Source organism: Lolium rigidum, chromosome 1, assembly GCF_022539505.1.
Source record: "Lolium rigidum isolate FL_2022 chromosome 1, APGP_CSIRO_Lrig_0.1, whole genome shotgun sequence".
In the NCBI taxonomy this organism is placed as follows: domain Eukaryota; kingdom Viridiplantae; phylum Streptophyta; class Magnoliopsida; order Poales; family Poaceae; genus Lolium; species Lolium rigidum.
In genome coordinates, this window is record NC_061508.1 from 11,956,995 (window position 1) to 11,981,007 (window position 24,013).

The 24,013-nt window shown below is 39.4% G+C and overlaps 1 protein-coding gene across 1 annotated transcript; it reads right to left on the reverse strand.

Moving 5' to 3' along the window:
• Window positions 1-3,950: 3,950 nt before the first annotated feature.
• On the reverse strand, window positions 3,951-23,812 carry LOC124684924 (callose synthase 10-like). Its single transcript, XM_047219181.1, has 51 exons — window positions 23,551-23,812; window positions 22,580-22,677; window positions 22,320-22,474; window positions 21,864-21,987; window positions 21,578-21,688; window positions 21,362-21,481; window positions 20,200-20,289; window positions 19,124-19,221; window positions 18,887-19,004; window positions 18,114-18,242; window positions 17,668-17,744; window positions 17,499-17,577; window positions 16,309-16,401; window positions 16,106-16,208; window positions 15,820-15,943; window positions 15,539-15,728; window positions 15,403-15,455; window positions 15,081-15,141; window positions 14,909-14,990; window positions 14,696-14,745; window positions 14,522-14,608; window positions 14,371-14,447; window positions 14,253-14,277; window positions 13,790-13,884; window positions 13,630-13,711; window positions 13,355-13,515; window positions 13,120-13,240; window positions 12,879-12,976; window positions 12,702-12,792; window positions 12,267-12,427; window positions 12,087-12,196; window positions 11,428-11,559; window positions 11,192-11,260; window positions 10,934-11,111; window positions 10,578-10,695; window positions 9,964-10,083; window positions 9,365-9,480; window positions 9,195-9,275; window positions 8,939-9,051; window positions 8,655-8,707; window positions 8,155-8,331; window positions 7,444-7,491; window positions 7,182-7,340; window positions 6,994-7,107; window positions 6,834-6,922; window positions 6,033-6,191; window positions 5,614-5,716; window positions 5,387-5,506; window positions 4,822-4,872; window positions 4,551-4,733; window positions 3,951-4,445 (listed from the first exon to the last, which is right to left on the reverse strand). The coding sequence occupies exons 1-51, from the start codon at window positions 23,810-23,812 to the stop codon at window positions 4,209-4,211; spliced, it is 5,745 nt and encodes a 1,914-aa protein (XP_047075137.1). The 3' UTR covers window positions 3,951-4,208.
• Window positions 23,813-24,013: the final 201 nt, after the last annotated feature.

Here is a 24,013-nt window from a genome sequence, read left to right on the forward strand (position 1 = left end):
ATCGGCGAATTTGAGTGAAATATGTCGCTTCAAGTGAAAGTCGTCAAGTACAAATTATGAGATCATATTTCTTACCGGATTGATATAGCAGTAAAGTAATAATTAAGTGGCATTTAGTCTGGTCAGTGAATTAGCAATAGTGGCAGCCTCCTCCTAATCCTGTATTAACCAATCAAGGTGGTTACCCATGTGGATGTACTGCTTTGACCTGCTACTTGATCCGGTCAGGACCCTTTCTACAGTCTGAAGCCGCCTCTTGTTGCTGCCGTCAGATCAGTAAGAAAAACGTGGGCACGTTGTTCTCAATGAGAAGGCCTGCTGATTGAGCATACTAAACTTCTTCTTAACAAGTCACAGACTAATCATTTCACCAAGAAAATAAATACCACATTACACCGTTCCCAGTTCAATCAATGAACTTGTCTCTGATTTGTCTTGCTCTGTCGCAATACATTCACAAATGAACTTACCTCTCAATGCTCACATCATTTTCACCGGTTACCCTGAAAAAATTATATTAATCCAACCCACATACTATTACTACATCATAAAAGTTTTAAAACTTGTATAATCCTATCTGTCGAGCAATTACTGTGATGCTTATGGGTGCTGAGGGGGAATAACGGAGTGCCCCACAAGGGATGGCAAGATGTTTAGTAGGTAAACCATGGACCTAGAAAGGAACAACCACGTACCTACCTTGTGATGGATGCAAGAATTATGCTGTGTTTTCCCACCCTAAAGCATACACCTCTGGCTAGATCTCGCTCTCAATCTCGTTGCATCATCAATGGAGAAAATTAAAGGGGCCAAATGTCTCTTTTGGAAAATGCTGTCTATTGGTCGACCGTTTACGAAATTCATTTGTTTATAAGCCTGATAAACAGTTTCTGTAGAGAACAGTAATTCGTGAAAAAAATGCAATAATAGAATCTGAAAGGAATACAGAAAACTTGACCAACTTGATTAGCCAACTAAGCTTCTGTAGAAAGTACAGAACCTTTAGCACATGTTCTAACGGAATAACCGAAGCTAAAATATTCTTATTTTCAAAGAATTAAAAGCAGGGTCGGAGCTAGAGCGAAGAATTCCCTGATGCATGTTCAAGCTTGCTAGTTGAATTTATGCCTCCCGGTGCACTTTCTTAGCCTAACCTGATGCATTTGCCCTCATTTAGCTCACAACTACTTTTTTTTCGATATGGGAGCATCGCCCCAGCCTCTGCATCAATAAGATGCACACGGCTAACTTTATTGAACAAAAAGTACGGAAAACAAGTACACAAGGTTCAGTACTACACTCATGGAAAAGCTAGGGTCGATATATGAATCAACCACAGAAAAATGCGACACAAAGACAGGCTATCCATTTGCTAATCTATTAATGTGTCGCCATCCAGAAGCCTGGAAAAAGAAGTCCTGAGCAACCACCAGCATCCGGTTGCATCCAGTAACCATATCCTCCCGTTGTTCCATAGGGAGAAGTAAAACCCATTGGTGAATCCAATGAGCAGCGCGTCGGATAACCTGCAAAAAATTAGTTCCATTTTGCTTGTTAAAAATGATATCATTCCTCGTCCTCCATACAGACCAGCATATAGCAGATATTCCCACACGAATTTTGTGTTTATCATCCTTACATACCCCATTGAGCCATTTACCGAACATATTAGTAACATTAGCTGGTGGAGGAATATTGTAAGTTAAATAAACCATACGCCAAATAATTTTTACGAACGGGCAAGTAATAAACAAATGGTTAACAGTTTCAGTGGAATCACAAAAACAACATTTTTGACACCCATTCCACTTTCTTTTAGCAAGATTATCCTTCGTAAGGAGCACTTTGTTACTAAGGAACCACATAAAAATTTTAATTTTGAGGGGAATCTTTATTTTCCACAAATATTTCCGAAGATAAATGGTATGTCCGTTCATCATATCGAGATACATAGACTTAACTGAGAACAGCCCAGAATCTGTAAGTTTCCAACAAAACACATCAGGTTCACTATTTAAAGAAATTGCCATTAGCTGTTGGCATAAATTCAGCCATTGTAACCAGTTGTTATCACTTAAACCTCTCCTAAAGGTGATACTCAAAGGTGTATGCGCCATAACCGTTGAAACAAGAACATTTTTATGTTGAACAATGTTGTATAAAGCTGGGTACTGTTGACACAGTGGGGCATCCGCTAGCCAAACATCCTCCCAGAACCTAACTGTCATACCATTACCCACCTTAAAAAAACCCCGATTAAAAAAATCCTCCTTTACCCGCATAAGTCCTTTCCAAAATTGTGAATCAGTAGGTTTTGCTACAGCTTGTGAAAGAGTTTTATTCTTGAGATATTTATTATACAACAGTTGCTGCCACATACCCTCTTCCGAAAGCAATTTAAACAGCCATTTACTGAGTAAGCATTTATTTTTTAACTCAAGTACTTCGATCCCTAAACCCCCCTGATCTTTAGGTCTACACAAAATATTCCACCTAGAAAGTCGATATTTCTTTTTAGTCTCATCTGATTGCCAGAAAAATCTTGATCTATAGTAATCTAACCTTTTCCTCACCCCAACTGGGATTTCGAGGAAGGATAACATAAACATTGGGAGACTTGTTAGGACCGAATTGATTAAGACTAGTCTATCACCGTAAGAAAGCATTTTCCCACGCCAACAGCTTAGCTTAGATGCGAAACGAGTCTCAACAGGGTTCCACTCCGCATTTCGGAGTGCCCTATAGTGAATAGGAATGCCCAAATATCTGAAAGGTAAAGATCCAGTTTCGCACCCAAAAATATTTCTATATTGATGCTCCATATCCTGAGCCTCACCAAAGCAAAAAATTTCACTTTTATGAAAATTTATTTTAAGGCCTGATAATTGTTCAAAAAAAGAGAGAATAAGCTTCATATTAATCGCTTTAGCTATATCATGTTCCATAAATAAAATCGTATCATCCGCATATTGCAATATAGAAATCCCTCCGTCAATCAGATGTGGTAACAAACTTCCAACTTTCCCTTCTTCCTTAGCCCGAGAAATAAGGATAGCCAACATATCGGCAACAATGTTAAATAGTATCGGAGACAACGGATCCCCTTGGCGCACAACTACTAGTAAAAGATATCTTTGACGCATCAGGGTTAGCATGAAGAGCTCCGCCCCTTATTAAAAGAATCGTCAGGAATTAAAATTACAGTCATAGACAGCATTAACATTAAAGTCACAAGCTGCAAAACCATATAATTATGTAGCTCGCATCGAGGAAATGGGCAAGGTCTAACACTTCAATACATTGAATCGGGCAACAAAACAGTAACAACAGATAAGGATACAACAGTCATCTTCGACCGCTCAGCACATAATCTGGATCCATCGAAAAGGTGTTCTAATCCTTCACGTGGTAAAACAGCCAGTCAGTTCTTAGTTACGGCCCCTAGTTAGTTAGCTTGATCATGCATGTATGCATGCACATTTACCAAACCTTTTCCTCTTACATCTCTCATCTAAAGGTGACATAATTCAGCAGAAAATTTACCAAACTGAGACTAGAATCGCCTGCATATGAGGACAAACAAAACATTGAATGATGTGTCCAGGCTTGTGAAGATGTCCATGCTTGGTGAACATGTTGACTTGTTTATTGCTTACCTTGCCGGCAAGTGTTGCTTGCAGAGAACCATCAATTTGCAAAAGTTTCCAGCAACAAGTTATACTTTTTGGTGGTGCGGGGGGTGAAACCCAGTGGCATGATATGGACGTAGGAAACTGAACCCAGCTCTCAGCATGTTTCTTTGATTAGTAGCTTCTGTTTGATTAGTTCCCATCTTGCAGTTCAAGTTCCACGGCTTAAGTATCGAGAGCAACAGCAAATAGCAACTCTTGGCGGCATACTTAACTCCATAAGAAAGTAACAGATACATAAGAGGCGTGAACAGTTAAGCATTTCGGAACCATAGACTGGCTCTGAGGAAAGATTTCATCGTTAGCAACTAGTTACTCAAACTTGCTCACCAGATGATCAAAATTACATGTTGCTACTCAAACCTACAAGCAAGAGACCAATATGCACACGTCTAAAGCTGGCATTAGCTCCCAAGTACTAGAGACACTATGTACATGTCTTTCGAACCTACTGTTCTCTAGTTGACTACAGCAATATACAACACAAAACACACAGGTTGGATTGCAGATGGGGCTTTTTCATGACTCCTGGTTCGCCTTGTTCCCCGCCAGGATGAGAGATATCTCCAAACCACGGCTAAAAGCCTGGTTGAAGAGGATCCTTGATTGGAAGGTGGAGACAAAGGGGAACCATGAGAAAAACACAATGGGAGCGAAGATAACAGCGCCCATCCCAGCATCGTACATCCTAGCGATCTCTCGGACGGAGTCCCAGAGCCCAAGTGTCTTCACAAGACGCTTCCATGCGATGGCCAACTGCCATGAGAAGCAACAAGTTAGAGGCATGTGGCGAAATATGCACCAAGGCAGAAAGTGCAGGCAATGATGTAGAGAAATGAAAACAAAGGCTGTTGTACTTACACATAGAACACACCATCCAGTTGCTAGAAAAGCTAGTGCACTTGCAAATAGATCAGCAATTGTGAAGTCTGTAAACCCAATCAGGCAAGCAATTGCTGCAATTATGCCAAGTGCAAGGAGGCCCTGTAGGAACCGAACAAAAGTCGGCAAGGCAGTCGACTTCTTTGGAGTTGCAGTGAAAAGCTGAAGAAGAATAGAACAACTTAGGCAAATTGGCTCAGTTAATGTACAATCATGAAATAGATGAAAATATAAGGAATTGATATAACACCTTAAATAGAAGGACCAGAACAAGAAGTACAATCCATGAGAAGCCATAAATCTGAACAGTAACAAAAGGCATTAGATACATCAGATGTTAGAACTAACAAGACTTGGTGGGAAAGAAAATCAGGGATCAGTTACAGTATTGTTCGCAACTTCATTTGAACATGGAATGGAAATAAATGTACAACATCAAACTTCAAGCATGTTTATTCAACTTGCACATTAACAAACTTAAACTAATCACAAAACAAAACTATTAACTGGCCAATTGTATTCTTGATCAGTGAAATGTCAAATATTTTGCCTTGTTTCAAAAAAACACTATAGAACCAAAATGAGGGAGTCCATTGACATATTATAAGATTAATGTGTACTCAACCACACATTTTCGCTAGAGACGGAACAGTGGATACCTAACACACTACTGCTCACTTACACAGCCAACGTAAACAGAAGGCTGAAATTTAAGGAAATATTGGGTGTAAAGCAGCACACAAACAATTAGCTGAGAGAGCAAATGAATTTGTTCCACAGTCAACAACTACTAAATGAGATGGCTCTTCACTTACTGCCAAAGATGTATTATGTGCAGTCAGTTTAAGCTTGTACACAATGCCGTACTGGAAGATAAGAAATCTGAGGCTCAGGATAGTCTCCAGGATACGTCCCCTAAATGTCTGGATGTGAGCCTGTATAAACACATTATATAAGTAACAGAAAAAAGTGCCAAGGACAAGAATAAGAAGCAGAGGGCTTAAACAAATAGATTTTAGCACGCAACGACATGGTTACTGACCTGCTCCTCGTCCCACCAAGATTCCCAGCTATTTTCTCCCTTTACACCAACTCCTCCTTTATAGAATAACCAATTTGTCCAGTCATCGAAGTCCTCAACAGTTCTGACGTTAAAAATGGGAGTAAGTAATGGTAAAGCAGAAAAACAAGAAATAAGATAGCAATTACATCCATGCAAAGTGAATCAACAAAATGCATCTTCCATTCATATTTCTAAGACTAGCATGATGAGCATGCAGATATCATAAATCTGTGCATATATTGTCATCCTATAATTTTATATGTTTCGTCACAGTAGAGCTGGTTTTCTATCTACAAAGGAAAGAATTAAAACAAGTTCTCAGTCTCCCAAACATCGGTCAGGTTGCTTGAATGCCAACAACAATCTAAAGGGAAAGGATAGGATTGGTCTTAACATACTTTTGCCACTCAAAACCAGAAGGGTTGAAAATGTATGGCGCAAAAAGCCAAGACATAACCATGATCCAACTACTGATAGTCAACAGAATAAAGGATGATGACCCGCCCTTCGTGTATCCATACGCAATGTAGACAATGAGCAGGAGAGCAACCTCCAGCCTGCAACAATATACCCGTCAGACTGATCTCCAAGTAATGCTAGCAAAAACACTATAACTGGAATTGAAGATGCAATGCATTGAGTTAGATCCTGGCAATATTAAAACAAATAAAGGAACAAAACTGACTCCAAGACAAATATAAATGGTTTGTATTTGCTGAAGCAAATCATGAAATGATAATTAGCCAATGAAGACTGCAAAGTTGCTGCCATTTGCTGCAAAACACTAGAACAATTAAAATTTTAATATCTCGAAATTAGGGGTTGCCAGAAGTCTTATTTGTACTTGGAGAGAAACAGGAGAAGACAGAATTGGGCAACCAACAGCTGGGCTCAGTTGATTTCCAAAAGCAAATAGTATTTTCATCCCCTTTCAAAATAATACTCCGTAATAGTTTAGCCACTCCAGTAATTTCTGCAAACCTTTGCAGGCTATAATACACCCAGCCAGCCTTGTCCTCACCAATGTGAATACACAGAAAAAAATCAGGCTATACACAGTAACACGGCGATGCTAGCAAGGAATATGGCACTAAAGCTGTGCACTATTCCATGTGGTGAAGATGGACTTGTGTGACCATTACTTATGCAGATGAATTATCCGTAGAAATTCACTTGATTGATTAAAAGTAGACACTTACGCTTTGACAAAGTGGCTTCGAGAATAGAGCCTATAATTGTCAGCAAACTTTATGTGACGAACAACAAAACCTCGTCCAGTAGCACGATACTGCGTAGAGAATCATGCATCAGCAGAGTAAGAACAAGTAATATTTGTGAACATTAACACGACGTCTGTACCTTGGCACCACCATGAAGGATTGTTCTGCCAAAATAATGTGTTCTAGTTCCAAGTGAGAAGGTGAAAAATACCGAGCAGAACTGTAGTTGCATTGTAATAAAACTGAAAATAGCCTGCAGAGGTTCAAAACTATAATGTGAATACAAGATCATTATCACCATATAAGTAGGAAGAACAAATGGAATACCTTCATTAGCCCCAACTCCAAAATGAAACCCATTATCATTGGTACGGCTGTAAAAACACCAATCTGGACCAGAAACTGAGCATTTAGAGCAGCATCAAGGGCAGTGTTTCCCAGGAACCTAGCTTTGCGAGATATTGAATGGTCGAGTCCAGAGAGTGCCTAGAAGTTTTAATTCAATTTACAATTTTAAACCACAGAAGTAACATTCAGGAAAGAAATTGCATCAGCTAAAAGCATAACAAAATAGGAATTTGAAACTTACCAGATACACCCTCCCATACAAGAAGACATACACAGTTAAAACAGTCATCTGCATGCACACATAAACAAAGAAATAAGTCAACAACTTATTGTCATTAAAAGCATGAACATGTAAAGATAGACATTATAAAAATATATGCATATGACAGATCATGTATGCAGCCAGCTAAATAATAAACATGAACAATCCAATTTTCAAGACAATGATTATATATGGATCATCATTAGTGTAGTTTTTTTTAGCATATGCTCTTAGCTAACTATCAAGTGAATAAAATTGAGAAGCTAGTAGAAAGAAAGACAGGATGTCTATGTAACAATATATAAACTATATCCAGAAGTCCTTCAACATGATCTAGGTTTTAGGTGAAGGTAACATATCAATCTTATGGAAGTTGATTTAGAAGTTTGTGCAAATCCTAAACTGAGAATACTCAAGAAGGATCGGTATTTGACGCCATTCTGGTATCCATACCTGTCTTTATAGCCTCAAACAAAATTTTGGTGGATTTAGGATGTACTTCACAATCAACTAAAACCAATTCATAACATTCCCGCACAGGAGCAACTCACAATAAAAGAACTCTTCTAGGTGCATCTATTCAAAGTGACATCATTGATAATGCATAATCCCATAACATATGATTCAGGCACAACCAAGCAGCAAGAAAGTGAAGTTAACTCGAGGATGCAGGGTGGAGAGGACGAATACCATTGTGCAGACATAAAACCCAACAGTGGTGTAAAAGAAGGTTAGCATCCTAAAGAAGTCAAACAACTGCCCTAGACGATACACATCTCGACTGAGAACTTGCTCGCCATTACCGCCAGCAACTTTCCCCTCGAACAGTGCAATCTGGTTCAAACCAACATCCCTTCCTTTTCCAACCTGGAAAAGAAGCAAACACATTCATAAGCGCATTTAAAAAATAACAAGATTCCGTTGATTGTAAAGCATGTTAGGTCATATGCATTAAACAGAAAGAAAATAATAGAAACTGATGTATGTGCCATATATGTCAGTTCCACATGTGTTTTGTGCAATGCACATATTGACATCTTTAAAAACAAAAGTTTCCACGTACACATGAATATCTTAATCTTCTGGGCCACTGTCTTGTGCAAACCATAACATATATACATGCGGTATGCACCCAAATGCCTATTATCGATGTTGTAGACTTTGTAATGCAAGTGAACAGGACAGCTAACCTGGATATATTCATGGTGCGTGATATTGCCCTGGCGAAGAGTTGAATTGAATCCTGAAAATTGGTAATTGTATTTCAGTATCTAAGTACGGATAACACTAGTGATCCAAACTAAATGTTAGTTATCAACTTCGCCTATCATCCTAACCCCTGTGATAATTAACAGACATGACCGCCTCAGTTTTTTGGTGCTTAAAACAGAACTCTTGTAAATTTTTCCACCGCTGCAGCTTGATATTTCACATTCATGATGTAACTTAATTGTATAGAGCACAAAAAACGAACCAGCATATATATCTTCACTTATATTGATCACCCGGGAAGCCTTGCTAATGCCGCCTCTGGTTATATGAAATATCCGATCAAAAACATCAGGATGTCCGTAGTGCATTCGGACCCTGGATAACGATAACAGAATGCAATTAAATTGCGCCAAAATGAAATTATTGTCACATTCATTGGTAGAAATAGAAAATGTAGTAACAATGAGCACGGATATTCACTACAGCTAGCCAAAGTATAGTTTACAAAATTTACTCACTTGAGGTAAGCAAGAACACGTTGCCCCAGAGTAACAAAACTAGTTTCCTGTTTTGACATAAATGACGCCAGCGAAGACACACTGTAGAAAAATAAAATCGAACAGGTTGATAGAGAATGATACAAACATGTCAATAGTTGGTAAAATAACCAAGAATAGTCAAATAATACCTTCCCGTAAACACATGTTCCCGCACACCAAGAATTGTGGGATAATGTATTCCATGGTTACCACGAAATTCTTCAAGTAAATTCCTCATTTTCATTGCCTCCTCCAAATAATTATCCTACATTAGAACTTCTATCAATCAAGGCTGTCTGGGGTTACAAAGAAGGATCATGAACATCTATGACGTGTACCATGCATAAGATAAAAGGAAGGTATCTAGTGAAGGGCATTTGGTTGTATATTCTCCTTACGACTTTTACATAACAAACTCATTTCTACTCACAAAAAACAGAGGCAAACCAAAAGCATAGAATATCCATCTGTATGGCAAATTTAACAAAAACGTCACAGAACGTAAGTTGTAACACTAACAGAATCATGCATAGCTCAGCATCCATATATTGAGAAATATTTTCAAAAAATGACATGAACAACCTAAAATCAGCCATTATGTCATATGAGAGTGTTCTTACTGGAACTCAGATCCAATACCACAAAAGTACATAAAAATCTAGACAGCTGATACATTCAGTGAGGAACTGAGAATTGACAAGGTCACTGGTTTAAGGTGTACTGATAATATTGTAGAAGAATAGTATACCTGATTCATATCGATTGTCTGTACTGCATCTCCACGAGTAAAGATTATAGCATGATTTTGGTTTTCAGGTTTCCCCTCACCAAGCTTAGGGTTCCCAGGCAGTTTAATGGAGTATATTTCCTGTATATAGTTATATACACCAGTTACAGCAAAATAAAGCATAAGAGATTAGTGGAGAGTAACGTCGGTAAAATACATCATGGATGACAAGAACCTGAAAGTTTCATCTTCTATATTTTGGATAATCAAATTTTATACTAGCATAGTTAAGGCTACAGCAACAATAGTGCTTACTGCCAAAAGTGGAGTTGGTTTGGTAGATCGGAAAATAGGTTACCACTAGAATCGGCAGTGCAGTAGCAAGGAGCCAGAATCTATATTATTTCCTATTATCATATTCAATATATGACAGGTGAGAACACTATTACCAGCTGTTTGAGAAGGGCATATTTGCCAGAATAACTAAGGGGAATAATGTCATAAAGCTAAACATGGTACTATGTGGGATCAAAAGAAGGGAGTGAGTAGCGGATCCACCAATGATTTCAAATTGGTAGAAAATGCACCAAATAATTGGTAAATAAATAATCAAACAAATATAGAAGTTCACTAACTTGATCTTTTCCATGAATATCAGCCTTTACTAGCTTCGAATGATACTCTTTTATAGCATTTCCGTCGCTAGATACACCATCTTCTTCATGTATGAAAGCCACCCGAAGGGCCTCATTTCTACAAGTTATAACAATACGTAGTCTGTATTATCTAATGGAAAAGTTTAAAAGTTGTATAGAAGAACTCACGACGAAAAACATGTTAGGGAACTCAAGATAATGAAAAGAAAGAAGGAAGATCATGCTCATCTTGATAAAAAAGAACTCAACTGATAAGCACAAAAAGAATTAAAGATTCAATTGTCCGCACAATCTATATTACAGCCTACACAAGAAATACAAGTCAAGAAACTGACCTTTGCATTAAAAGAGCAATATCCGCAGCCTCTGGAGCCTTCCTTTGCTTCTGCTGTCCATATATTTGACATGAAACAACGTAAGTGAATTTAAGATCTGCCTGCGCCCGTGCATCAGGAGATAATTGATACCCTTGAGTGTCAATATATTCAGCTGCAGAATACCCATCTTCAATGCCTGATAGAACAAACAAAATGATGAAATTAACCAGGAAATGTGTTTAACTGATTTAGTACAGCAGCAAACTCTATACACACCTCCAAGATATCTCTTCTCCAGGTAACTCTGCAACATTAAAGCTCTCCTGTAGTACATCATTCCTCGCACTGCAAGAAATACGAAGTCAACAAATGTATCAATTACAAAGAAGAAAAAAAAATGCAGTTTGGGACCAAAATGAAGCTTATGGATCATTTTAGCATTTATTGCACATATATTCTGCTAAAATATGAGCATTCAGTTGCAGGCAACAGAAATAAAGCAACAAATTGACCTGTCCTTGCCAAAGTTTGGCCACGATATGATACCCAAAACCGCAGTTCTAAGGTATCACTTGAACTCTCCTTAAAATCTTCTTCCGATGATTCTCCACGGCCAATTCGTTCTAAGAAGTTTGCCCACTCATCTGCAAACCAAATAAAAGTCCAGAGCATATAAGCATAGAAATTAAGGGCATGCTTTGTATATGAGAATCCGATTGCAATAAAATGAGTTACCAATTATATGCCTGGTAAACCTAACGACTTAATCAGTATTTGGGTACAATAAACGAGGAGAATAATTTCCTCTTTGAGGTGACCTGAAAAAAATATTTCACCAAGGAACCACACATATTGACATGTGGGGAATTTGTGATAATTGATTGGAGTTGTATTTACAACTTATTCCTTTACCCCGATATCAAAATTAATAATATTCCTAAATTGGCTAGAACATCATGATCTGTCATAACTAATGGCCATTTAAATTAACAAGATTAAGAAGCAATAAAACCATTCAGAAGTTGAGAAGGTACCCAATAACTCATGCAAACGAGCAACTTATAGAACAAAGGTAAAACAAGGTGCATAAAGAGCTTTGGTCAAACCCAAAAAAATAACCATTGTGAATAACAAGTTGCAATAATAGTGGAAATCAAGATCGTAAAATTACCAGGAAAGATTTTTTGAAGGTAGAAAAGTATAGAAATGCCATCTTCGTTGTCAACACACAACTCGGACATGCTATAAAGTACCGTCTCACTGTAGTATGGGGTAAAGACACTGTTGCAAAGCAAGTGTTAAGAGGATCCTATTCCTCGAGAGCATATAAATTCATAAGCATTTATAGTACCAGAAAGGGATCATCTCAGAGACAGGCTTTGCTTCGGGAATGTCCATGAACAAAGAATTGGTGAAAAATTGCAGTCTTCTCTGAGCTTCCAAATTTTTCGGAATGTTCGCAGCAGAGTCTTTGACAGTCAGAAGTAAGTGTAGTCGCTTAACTTGTTCTTTCTGAAAGCACAAATACACAGCTCTAGCAATAAGAACATAAAAGAGCGATGAGACAGTTTTGTATCATATCATCTTTTATCCCTTTATTAAGGGCTGCTGCTATGCTATGGACACACAGAAGCATCATAGAATATCCCAAAAATATCTAGAACAGTCCTGACATTTTAGTGGTGATACCGTAAATTGGTAGTTCGGTAGCATCACAAGAGGAGATAGCAAAAGAACTTTTCGACTAAGAAATTTTCGCATAGTTGTGCAGGGGAGGTGGGGGTACCATTTCCAGATCTTTTGGCCAGAAAATATTGGAGAATAAACGCCCTTCATTTCTAGCTCTTAACAGTAATTGCCATGTATCAAATTGTTCCCTGCAGCAAGAGAAGACGCATTTGAATGAGTAGAACTGTGGAACAGCTGTCTTTCAGCAATCGAAAGGTGGCTTTCCATTGCATACCTTAAGTTTGGTGCAAGAAACTCATGGGTAACAACCTCATAGAGCTCACGTAGAGCTTTAGTAACACCAGCTGCACGGTCAGCAGTCTCATCGCGTATCTAATATATATATACAAGACTTTCATTCAAAATACCTTGCGATAAATTTAAGAAACACGAAACAGCTCGATAATAACCTCTCAACCGAGCACTGCTCAAAAGAAATTATGTGGAGGCGCATAGCACAGGTGTAGCAATCTTACCAGAAGCCCTGTCAGGCCCGTAAGTCGTGATTGGACTAATTGTAACTTCTTCAGATTTATAGTCACCAAAAGTGAACCCTGTGTTATGCTTTCATTGAGATCTCGAAAAAGACGTTCGACCCTGTACATAGTTCAGGAGTATGCATCATAAGTAAGCAAAGACATAATTTAGGGCAACCACTGAATAACGTTGATGTTAGTATCAGATGCTTCATCTTTCAGTAAGAAAACATACCAACGTTGCCCTTCAGCATCAACTAAGGAATTTAGAATTCTTTCTGCGCTGTAGTAGCATTCCTTGACAGCATAGGCCATATATTCATCTTTCGATATTCTGTGCCACAGCTCATATTGGGAGTCTTTACAGTCTGATGCATAGTCATTGGCCAACATGATCTATAAATGAAGAAACCAACAGATTCATGGCAGTCAAACAACTGGTTCCTGATGCGTAAAAATAGATCTGTGTTTGCAAAAGAAAACAGATATAATTTATTTCAGTTAGTATACCTTGCTAGTAAGAAGAAACAACGGCCACTGGACAAGTCTTAAGTTTCCACAATTACTTGGCATCATAAGCAGATCCATCTCCCTGAAAGAAAATTCTTTCATGAAATCGAAGCAAAAAAAATTAGCTAGAAGTGGTAAAGCTGTGTATCTTTTCTTGTACCTGTTACTGACATAGTCCTCCTCCCGTAAGCTCTTGATAATTTCGTTCCAAAATGGGGAGAATATTGAGGCATACATCTTAGTAGCTTCAGAATCCTAGTGTTCAGGGTGATCAGAGCTCAGTAAAGCCAGATATTACACTTAACGGATTTCGGAAACAAAACTAGAATCAACTACTGTGATCATTTTAAAGGTAAATGGAGAAGAAACCTTTAAACAATAATATGTTCAGGCCATAATTACTTCATCAGAGTTTAAGAAAGTTAAGTTAACTTGGTGTTAGCAAAACCACAAGCTGAAACAGAGTGGTGTCAGGTCATAAAACTAATTTTCTGAACAATTGATGTAATAAGAAAGAAGATGTGTGTGTTGTGCCGGGGGGCGATGCATTTTGAGATGTGCTGTGGAACAATCTTCTACGGGAATTAACAGACAAGGTACGTGATAACTGGAGGTTGGTTTACCTGAGCAACTGGCCTGTTAGATATCCTGCAATCGCAAATGAAAATTCAAAAAATAAAATTAAACTAGATGGCAGCAGATCCACAAAGATGTGCACACATTAAGAGTAGTATTAAGGACCTTTGTGGGGAAAGAGTCTTCGCAAAAGCTTCCGGAAAGCTCTCAAAACGTTTATGAAGCATTTCAATTGAGCGAATCTGCATTAAATGACACATGTAAGAGTGATATCCAGTTTACAAATCACAAGAAAAGCATAAGCGGGTGATGGTACCTCTCCAAGGCGCTGTCTAGCACCCATAACACCACCAACAAGAGCAGATAAAAGAGTGTACCAAATGTGAATGTCCATCAGGTATATCTGCATATACAAACATGGTGAAGTAATTTATTGTTCGCAAAGTTCACTTCTCTCCAATAAGATTAAAGGTCAATGCAGGAAACTTACAGCTACAACTGGTGCCCATAGACTGAGAATGGTCAAAGCATTTTTATTTCCTACAAAAATATCATCAGCATGTAAGTGTCATTGCTAGTGTACTTTAAGTAAGATGGTAATTATTTTCTCCTTGACGAAGAAATGGAACAAATTATTCCCTCGAATAAATATGTGGAGTAAATAAAACAACACTGCTAGTATAATATGCACAAATCTACTAACCCTTTGATACAAAATCATGCCAGGAATACTCCAAATCATGGAGTTGCACAATTATATTGGTTGGTTCAACTAAAGGACGAATCTGCAAAAGGGAAGATCACTATAAACAACATAACTTTGGATACAGAAACAGTAAGTAAGCATCAGATTTCTGAAAGACAGTTATAACCACCTGGAGAAAATAGGTAAAAGTGAACTTGCAGGCAAATATGACCAACCAAAAGATAACGTATCTGCATAAGAAAAAATTCACAGGTAAATAACACACCAGGAGACCACATGTAGCATAACAGATGTAACAACAAAAGTTCGACATGAAACATGATGATCTGAAACAGATACCATGTCACAAAGCATAGTATGCAAATAACATCCCACATAATTTTACAAATCCTACACATGTGGATATTAGTATCTTGATTTGAAGTAGTATAACATCTAAGGGTGTCTCGCATTAAAATGTTCAAAACTCCTGAAAATGAGAAGAAAAGAACCTGGCGTAGTCGCTTATGCTTTCATAAAGTCCCCGTCCAATGTAATATCGTTCCTAGGTGCAAAAAAGAGAAACAAGGTAAACACGTAACGTCATAAGTGTTAGCAAACCCCGATGTAGAGTGAAGACATGCATACTTGGTATATCCACTTGAAAAATTGGAAAAACTGTGACCGGTCAGAGAAATCTGATAGCCTGTGGCAAGCTGGGATCTTGGCCAACAAAGCAAATACGAGCCTAACCGCAGCATAACCACCCAGAACAAGCGCATAGATCCGGAAATAAGTTGAATCAGAATTTCTTGCATTTTTCTCATCTAAGACTTTCCTGTTCAATATTTAACATTCAAATGAATAGGCAACATAGTGCACACGGAGAAAGGGTAAGACTTAAGAACGAAACACAAACAAGTACTCACACATAAAGATAGGTTACAAATGTTGAAGCTGCAGCTAACCAAAGGAACCGGATAACTATTCTTGAGATGGCAAAACCTCTCGCTGTCTTATATGCACCGAACATTAATAGCACATCCAAGCAGCCTACAAAACATAAGAGCCGCCACAAAAAGAGTAGCATAAGCAACATACAAATGTTATAAGGTCCTAGTCCAGGTAACAACTTTGTAAAATGTATAAATGACAACACATGCAAAGCCATCACAGAAAAAGGGGGATCGTGAAGAAAAAAATTAGAGAGCGTACACTCGATGAAGTTCAGGATGAAAAAGGCTGGTCCAGCGCTAAGTACTACTTTAATAGTACTAAGGTTTATCTTCCCATGGTGAAAGGCTATAATAGCTAAGCACTGCAGCACCATTCACAGAGGGAAAGAGAGAAGGCCTCTTTAGAGCAATAAATTCTTGATATATTTATACCCGTAAGTTAACATAGTATAAAAAACTGACCTGAAACATTAATATGAGAAAAATCCACAGGCGATGAAAACTGCGGTACAAATGCAGAAAAGTTCGATGTTCAACAAAGTTGGTCTTTCCGGTCTGTAGAAAAAACTAAAATCAGAAGGCGCATTGGTATAGAAAAAAATAATTATACAGAACAAGGTATAGATGAATATTCCATAAAAAGGTATAATTATTTCAGTTAAGTCAAAGCGAGCCCCTTAGTTAGTACAACAAAAAAAATCTATAAGGAGTAGTAAAATTAAGCAATGATGAATGTCCAATGTTTGCCTAAGAGGAAGAAGACTATTGATGAGAGCTTTTCTTCTTGCTTGATGTTTGAAGGTACAATGGTTGTAGCTTTTTATAGGGCTGACCCGCCTTGTCACCTAATTACCTAAAAGTCTAAACTCTTATGTCTAACACCCAATCAAAACGAGCCTACTACCAATTTGCTGACTCAAACTCAAACTCTTGAGAACTTATCAACCTAGAAGATTAAAAGTGATACGAGCTAAAAGATAACAGGCAATTTACTACCACTGTGCTATAGCAACGGGCTAACGGCAGGAATGTTATTGCTGCCAGTGAAGCCCCTGCCCATGACATACAATGACAAAACAACAGATAAGAACTAGGTAATGCAAAAGAAGGAACTCAAACGACTGCACTGTAAAGACTAGGTTTCTAACAGTTTCACATGTATAGTGTTCGACTGTTTGTACCACACGTATCATCCAAACTTCTACTTGTTAGAAGTAATCTTGTCAATGTAGTTGGCTAGTAGAAAGACCTAGCTTAGTCATGAAGTATCCAGGGTATGTAGAGAGAACTCTAGAAGTAGGAATGTTCTAGAGTGAGATATTTAGTAGTGAGAAATATCTAGAGTTTGTAGAGTATTCTAGAAGTATGGTGTAGGGTTTGGATTATGCCACATGGCAACAATCTAAAGGGTCATGTACAAGTATAAATAGGGTACCACCCCTCCCATGTAACTAAGCTTGTATCAGTGAGATATCTAATAAAGCTTCCAACTAGTAGAAGCCCTGTGTGCATGTGTGCGTGTGTGAAGCACCTCAAAACAAAGAGCTGTGAGTGTGAAGCTCATAGAGAGAGAGAGAGTCCTGGGTGAGAGCTAGTAGATACCATAGCTCCAACACTACTTTCTCTAAAACAAATATGCATGATCAACTTACACGCTTCCTCTTCGCAGGCTTGCGCAAAAATTTGGAACCCTCAGCAGGTGGCCAATTGAGTTCAAAGCATGAGCGCGACCTACACATATGAAACAGAACATAGTAAGAGACAGTGATGCAATGGATATAAGAGAAAAGAGCACAAAGGCGCAATGGTTGGACAGTAAACCAGAAATATTCATTGAAGTCATCATAATTTCGCCATGCAGAATGTGCTGCCTTCCCATCATTGTTACTGTTAGCCTCCTGAGGAAGACATACGAATAAAAAGAAGGTAAGTCATGTCTTATGTAAACAGCTTATATATTGTAACACTACAGGAAAAACATGTTTCGTAGATGTTAAGTAACAAAACAGGACAAAGAAACCACATGGCCCACAATAACCATCTATTTTCACATATAGCCAACTAAGAGACTGGGTGAACAATTCATGTTCTCAAGAAATGCTTAGAGCTTAAAGCAGTAAAGCACCAAACTGTACCAGCAGAATATAGGAGATCAGTGCCAATACAAAAATAGCAAAAAATTACAAAGCAATACCGATTCAAATATAATAGACATAACAGTTAAACAAGATTGAAAATCAAACTGGAACTGCCATAGATGAACCTACCGCCGACATCGTTTGATATATCGGAGTAATTATTTTCTCTAGATAGGAAGTGGAACCATCACTGGTAATACAGCTCTTTGCAGGTTCGGCTTCAGATGAATCAAGAATCCCATCAAGTTCCTTTGCCATCTGAATATATGCCAGAAGGATCTGTAAGCTTAACAAATTGTACAAAGAAATATTGCAAAAGAAATACAGTGGAAGTGTGGAACTATTCCCCTAGTAAGAATATATTTCAAACACAACACAAAAGGAGCAAAGCTTAAGCTCGCCATGAATAAGAAGTTGGTTTCTCGAGGACATATCATTTATTACATCGAATCAAATACAGTGTCCACTTTTCTACTGTACAGTGAGGATCTACAACAAAAACTACTTCACAATATTTTTTCGGCATTAAGCAAACTTCTGCGAGTGCCATAGCATAATAATCCCATTCAGTATACACGAGTGTTCCCTGAAAGAAAGGCAGTTCAACAAAAATGGTGGAAAGCTACACCATCAGTGACAGTCTTCACAAATAACTATGTGAACTATGATTTAACTAGCTAGATAAGCATAGAAATGCAACACCCATTCTGACAATTACAAAACTGAACCATAACAGAGTACCTTGCCAAGAAGCTAAGATACTTAGATATCAAAATGAGGCTGCATCGTCACAAACTGACCAGATCATCTACTACAGAAAAGAGCCTACCGATTGGTGATTCATATTGCTCTACATGGCATCCCTCGGAAACAACATCAACATTGGACAAGAAGGGACTCACATTGTGGAAAATGTAGCATAGGCATTCTGGAAGGAAGCGAACATTTGCAGCTTCGCCCCAAATAAGAAAGTAGAGAGCAACCAGTATGATTTTTCTGTTCTTGTTTACTGCTTCGAGGCTACCAAAAAAAGGTAATAACAGGTAAGCATCCAGGGACTTAATAGCATATGCAAGAAAACTGCTCACATCCAGGGACTTAATAGCATGCAAGAAACTGCTCACAGGTAGTAAGAATACCTGGTCCATGCAACACGCTTGCCCAAGAACCTACACCATTTTATGTAGTTGTCCAAAACTTTGCAGAACACTTCTGTAACAGCCCTCTCGTCGATTTTCTACAAGATTCATGTGTATATTTATTGTACATTGTGTTGGAGTTATCAAATTACACAGCTAAATTCCTGACAAATGGCCACAACAAATAATAACGAAGGTCAAAAGATTTCATTTTTGTCAAGAGCCTCAAATTTGTTGAAAGTAGATGTACCAAGAGCAATACACCTAGGCATTTTTGGATTCATAGATACTTGTACCTCATCTATTACTTACAAAGTTCAGTTTTACTATGCAAAACCTTGTCTCGTCCATCAGGCAAATCATATAAGACGAACAAGGTAAATAGGCTTCTAATTGCGAAAAACAAATTAGCATATGATGCAACAATAATACTCCCTCCCCGTCCATGAAGGATGTCGTAGATTTGTCTAAATTAGGATGTACCTATACACTAAATAGTGTCTATTGTATACACAAAATTTACTTTTGCTGAAAATTATTTAGTGATCCCATCCAATTTAAACAAATCTAAGACTTTCTTTTATGGACAGAGGTAGTAATTATTCAGATGTCTATTGTATACACAAAATTTACTTTTGCATAAAGTATAAGCAGACAACAAGGCGATTGATCAAATAGACCACATAGGCAATATAGGCTACTTGGACCATCAAGCTAACGGTGATGACAGTTTTAAGACTGCATGACGTGAACACATTTACTTCTATAAGTGGGGAGTGGGGCTTTCCTCCCTCAGGGTACTTTGAACCTGTCACCCCCCTTGCATATTTTGCACCAAGGTGCAAGGCCCACCAAATAAGCCATGATCGGTTCTTGTAATGTGTGGTGTAAAAACTTTTACACATCATGCTCATAAATTATATCATGCATTTGAAACCATGTCAATGCCCAAAATAACAAATAATACATGAGATATTATATTAGCAGAGATAAGGATCTCATTGAACTCCACAACCCAGATGTCCAAATGTTTTTTTATTCAGATGTATCCAGATGAGGAAAGGGGGAGAACTAACCGGTTCTGTCTCATTAGGTAAGCTGAGACGGGACTGAGCATTGGCTAAGGTAAGTGTAACATTTTCACGCTGGTTCCGAACATTATCATCCTGAAACATGAATAAAAATTCAGCCGCATTAGATACGCAATGCAGGCAGAATAATAATAATAATGAAACTAAGGGTACTTGCACCTCCTCACACATTATTTAGAATACGAAGAGATACACTGGTTTATCGAACCAGTCAGATAAACCAGCAAGATATAATCCACCCCCACAGGGGTCGAACCACGTCGGCAAGGGGACGTCATTGCACTAACGTTGATGCTCAGTTCCACGGTGCACATAGAATAACATAAAGGAATCATGAACAAGATGAGAAGCAACTGGAGCAGCAGTAAAGAGAAGAAGGAACAACTTGCCACAGTGTTGCTTGATAGGTAACTAAATCGAATAGCATAAGAATCTCAAGCTGAGCACACCCAGAAAAAACTATGCACATAGAGTATCTATTTTTTCACTCTCTGAAGGTCTTCACAACAAAGATTATAATGATCTTGATCCTAATAGACGGATCCTAATGATCATTCGGATCATGATCCCCACCAGGATGCAAAGACCTCTTCTGAACATGGGAGTAGGAATCAAAGATGCATGCACAAATAAGAGTAGGGCATACAACATAAGAAATCCAACTGTGGCGTCTCAACATCAGCTGATTGACAGCTAAAAACATGCAGCACGGCACTAGCTGGAGCAGCAAAGTATTAACATATTATACAAATGTAAAACTAAGCATGAGATATTGAGACAGACTGCACTGATTTATCTTCCTTTGTACTTAGTCTGCTAGGAGGATTGTAAAACTCTCTATCTTTTCAATGATGAAATGAAACGCAAGTCTTTTGCGTTTTCTCGAAAGAAAGATATTGAGACAGACACAGGTCTGACATGCACAAGCTTGACTGCCGGCTGCTTCTCAAAATGGTCCTTAGATGAATCGATCAACCAAAATGTAAGAACATATGTGTAATATCGAACTATAGAGAACAGAGTGATTCAGACTGTCTCAGGGCAATTCACTCGCAAGATACCCTATTAAATGATTCAAAACACTTAACAGGGGGTCCAGTTTAAAATGAATGAAACAAAGAAGAATATGGAAGGTCGAAAATATAACCTGGAAACCAAATACATACTGAAGAAGGTCAAAAATGTCCTTCTGCCTCAGCTGTGGTGTATCATAAGGAAACCGTGGCAGATCCTCACAGTTTTGAATTGCAGCAACTGCAGCCCTGACCTAATAGAGTTGCAAGAGGCAGTGAAGACAATTATGAGGAAAGAATATTTGGCAAGGCATGAGAAGATAAAACCATAACAAGAATAAACACCATACCTCAGGGAAGAACCCAACAACATTTCCCACGGACGCTGAATCAAGTGGTATAATGTTGTAAGGCATCAGTTCACCTCTCAGGGCTGCATCTGATCTTTTTATTTTCTTTATCTGAAAAGGTCCAATGAGAAAAAATAACAGTTCACTGAAGCATAATTTTCAAGCAACCAGCATGAGTAATCCAGGCTGTCAAAGCTATGTTAGTGTATATGGCATCAACCAAATATAGAACAGATAACTGCAAAAGGTCGTGGCAGGATCAGTTACATCATGTTCAAGCAATTACCTCCTCTAGAATTTGTTTACCAAGCCTATCAGTTGGTGCTTGTCCAACAAGAATTTCCAAAACATCAAGCAAAGCCCTCAAAGTAGCATAAATCTTTTTCATCTCCACAGCCCTCGCTCCCATCCTGATCATAGGTAAGAAATGGGATATTCATGAGAAATGTTATAATGTACAGAAGATGATTTGGCATGCATTAAATCGTACAAAGGCAGTGCGAGAAGAATATGAATAGTAGTACTTCAGCAAATAACTGTGCTCAGAAACCTTAAGAAAGAAGGGCAACCTAGCACTCGGTGTACATCATATATAGGTGGATTATTCCTTAAACAGAGATGGATGAAAGGGTGCGAGAAGTTTCCAGGCAAAAAAATTTAGTCACATATAAAATGCTACGGCACTAGTGTTTATGTAAACAAATAAGACCACAACATATACGATAACAAGAAAGGCACATACTCTGTGCTAAAATTTCCAGATTCCCGCATTCTCTCCTGCTCTCGCTGCATATCATCAACACGACGCCTGCTCTTGTACTCCAAATAGAAGTTCCATAGCACCTCGATGTCATTCTGCCGGTCAATGGAGGCGCCGTCCTTCTTAGCTAGCTTTTGCTGCAGAGTAGAATTACATACATATTAGACAGTTAGACACCAAAGTGGAACCCTCAATTGGAAGAGAGATTGAACAGGAAGGAAAAAACTGGGAGCTGTGCAGACCTTGATCACAGATGCTAATCCGGTTTTGAACTGCAGAACGCCTCTCCCATCACTGCTTGGATCCAGATTTTGAGCCATGGTGTATGCTTGTTCACAGACTGTAGGGCGACAATGAACCGCCGCTCAGAAAATCACAATCACATATAAACTAGGCAAGGGTACATATGTAAGCACAATGTCAGCAATGTTCTTCTCCGTGAAATCATCCGAATCGGCAAGGACTTACAAACAGGGAGTAGCTACAGTACATATCGAAAGCGGCATTTCCTCTACCGAATATCAGCATTGTCGAGCATAGGTACAGTACAATGGAAAGATACTGATCTGGAAAGCATTTGCAAGGCAGAGGTATGTTTATCCAGGTCAGCAACAAGGTTTGCAATGTTAGTACGAGTTGTGGACCTAATCCCAGGTGAGGCCTTAGCACACAATTCTTCGTTTAGAACTTGAAATAAAGGCAGAGCAGGAGCCTGCCCTTGTGTATTTGTTTTTCTCAAAAGTAAATTCCAAGCATGTGAGACTGAGAGCGCACAAAACCCTAAAACCCACTGCATGGACTGAATTGTACCAGTCACAAGTCTAGGCAGGTTCGACTGCAGGTCATCACCCCATCGCATTCGGAGTAAAATCAAGCTATGTCAGGGTCGTTTAGAAAGGCATCTACAAGGGGAACTCTGGCCTAGCTGGTCTCGCGCTCCTATCTGTTGGAGTGGCCCCGCAAAGGCCCGTGGCAAACCACAGAATCAGCAGGCAACGAATGCTAGTACTAGAAGCTCTGAGCCCAATCCAAGTTCGCAAAGCATTCGAGCACGGTAAAATAAACTGAAACCCGCTGCGTGGGCACGGAATTGGCCACCCCGGAGGCATTTCCCCGCACCCTTAGGCCGAGGCGGCACGGCGAGCGGCCGGGAAGCGGTAGCAACAAGCAAGCAAGCAAGCGAGCAGCGAAGCGAAGGGGGAGAGGCGCGTACGGATCCGCGCGACGTTGGGGTCGTCGTCCTCGATGTCGTCGGCGGCCTGCAGGATGTGCTCGATGTTGGTGGTCCTGCCGAGCGAGGGCGGCACGGCGGAGGCGAGGCCGACGCCTCCCGCGCCCGCGCCGTGCGCGGCGGCGGAGGAGCCGGCGCCCGCGCGGTCCCGCTTCAGCGCCGCCCGCACCAGCCGCTCCCAGTTCTCCGCCACCCGCTCCGGGCCCCCGCCGCGGCTCGGCCGCCGCCTCGCGGACGACGCCATCCCGCCGCCCTAGGCTGCAGCGATCTGAGCTGCTGGTGTGGTGGTTTTGGGGGAGTTGGACGAGGCGAGACGAGGCGGATTCAAAGTGGAGGTGGTGGTAGATCGGGGGAGATGGGTTTGGGGCTGCTTTCCGCTTTGGTAGTCGGGGACGCGGTAACGTCCTCTTCCGGCCGGCGTGCGACGCGGTGGCGACCGACCCAA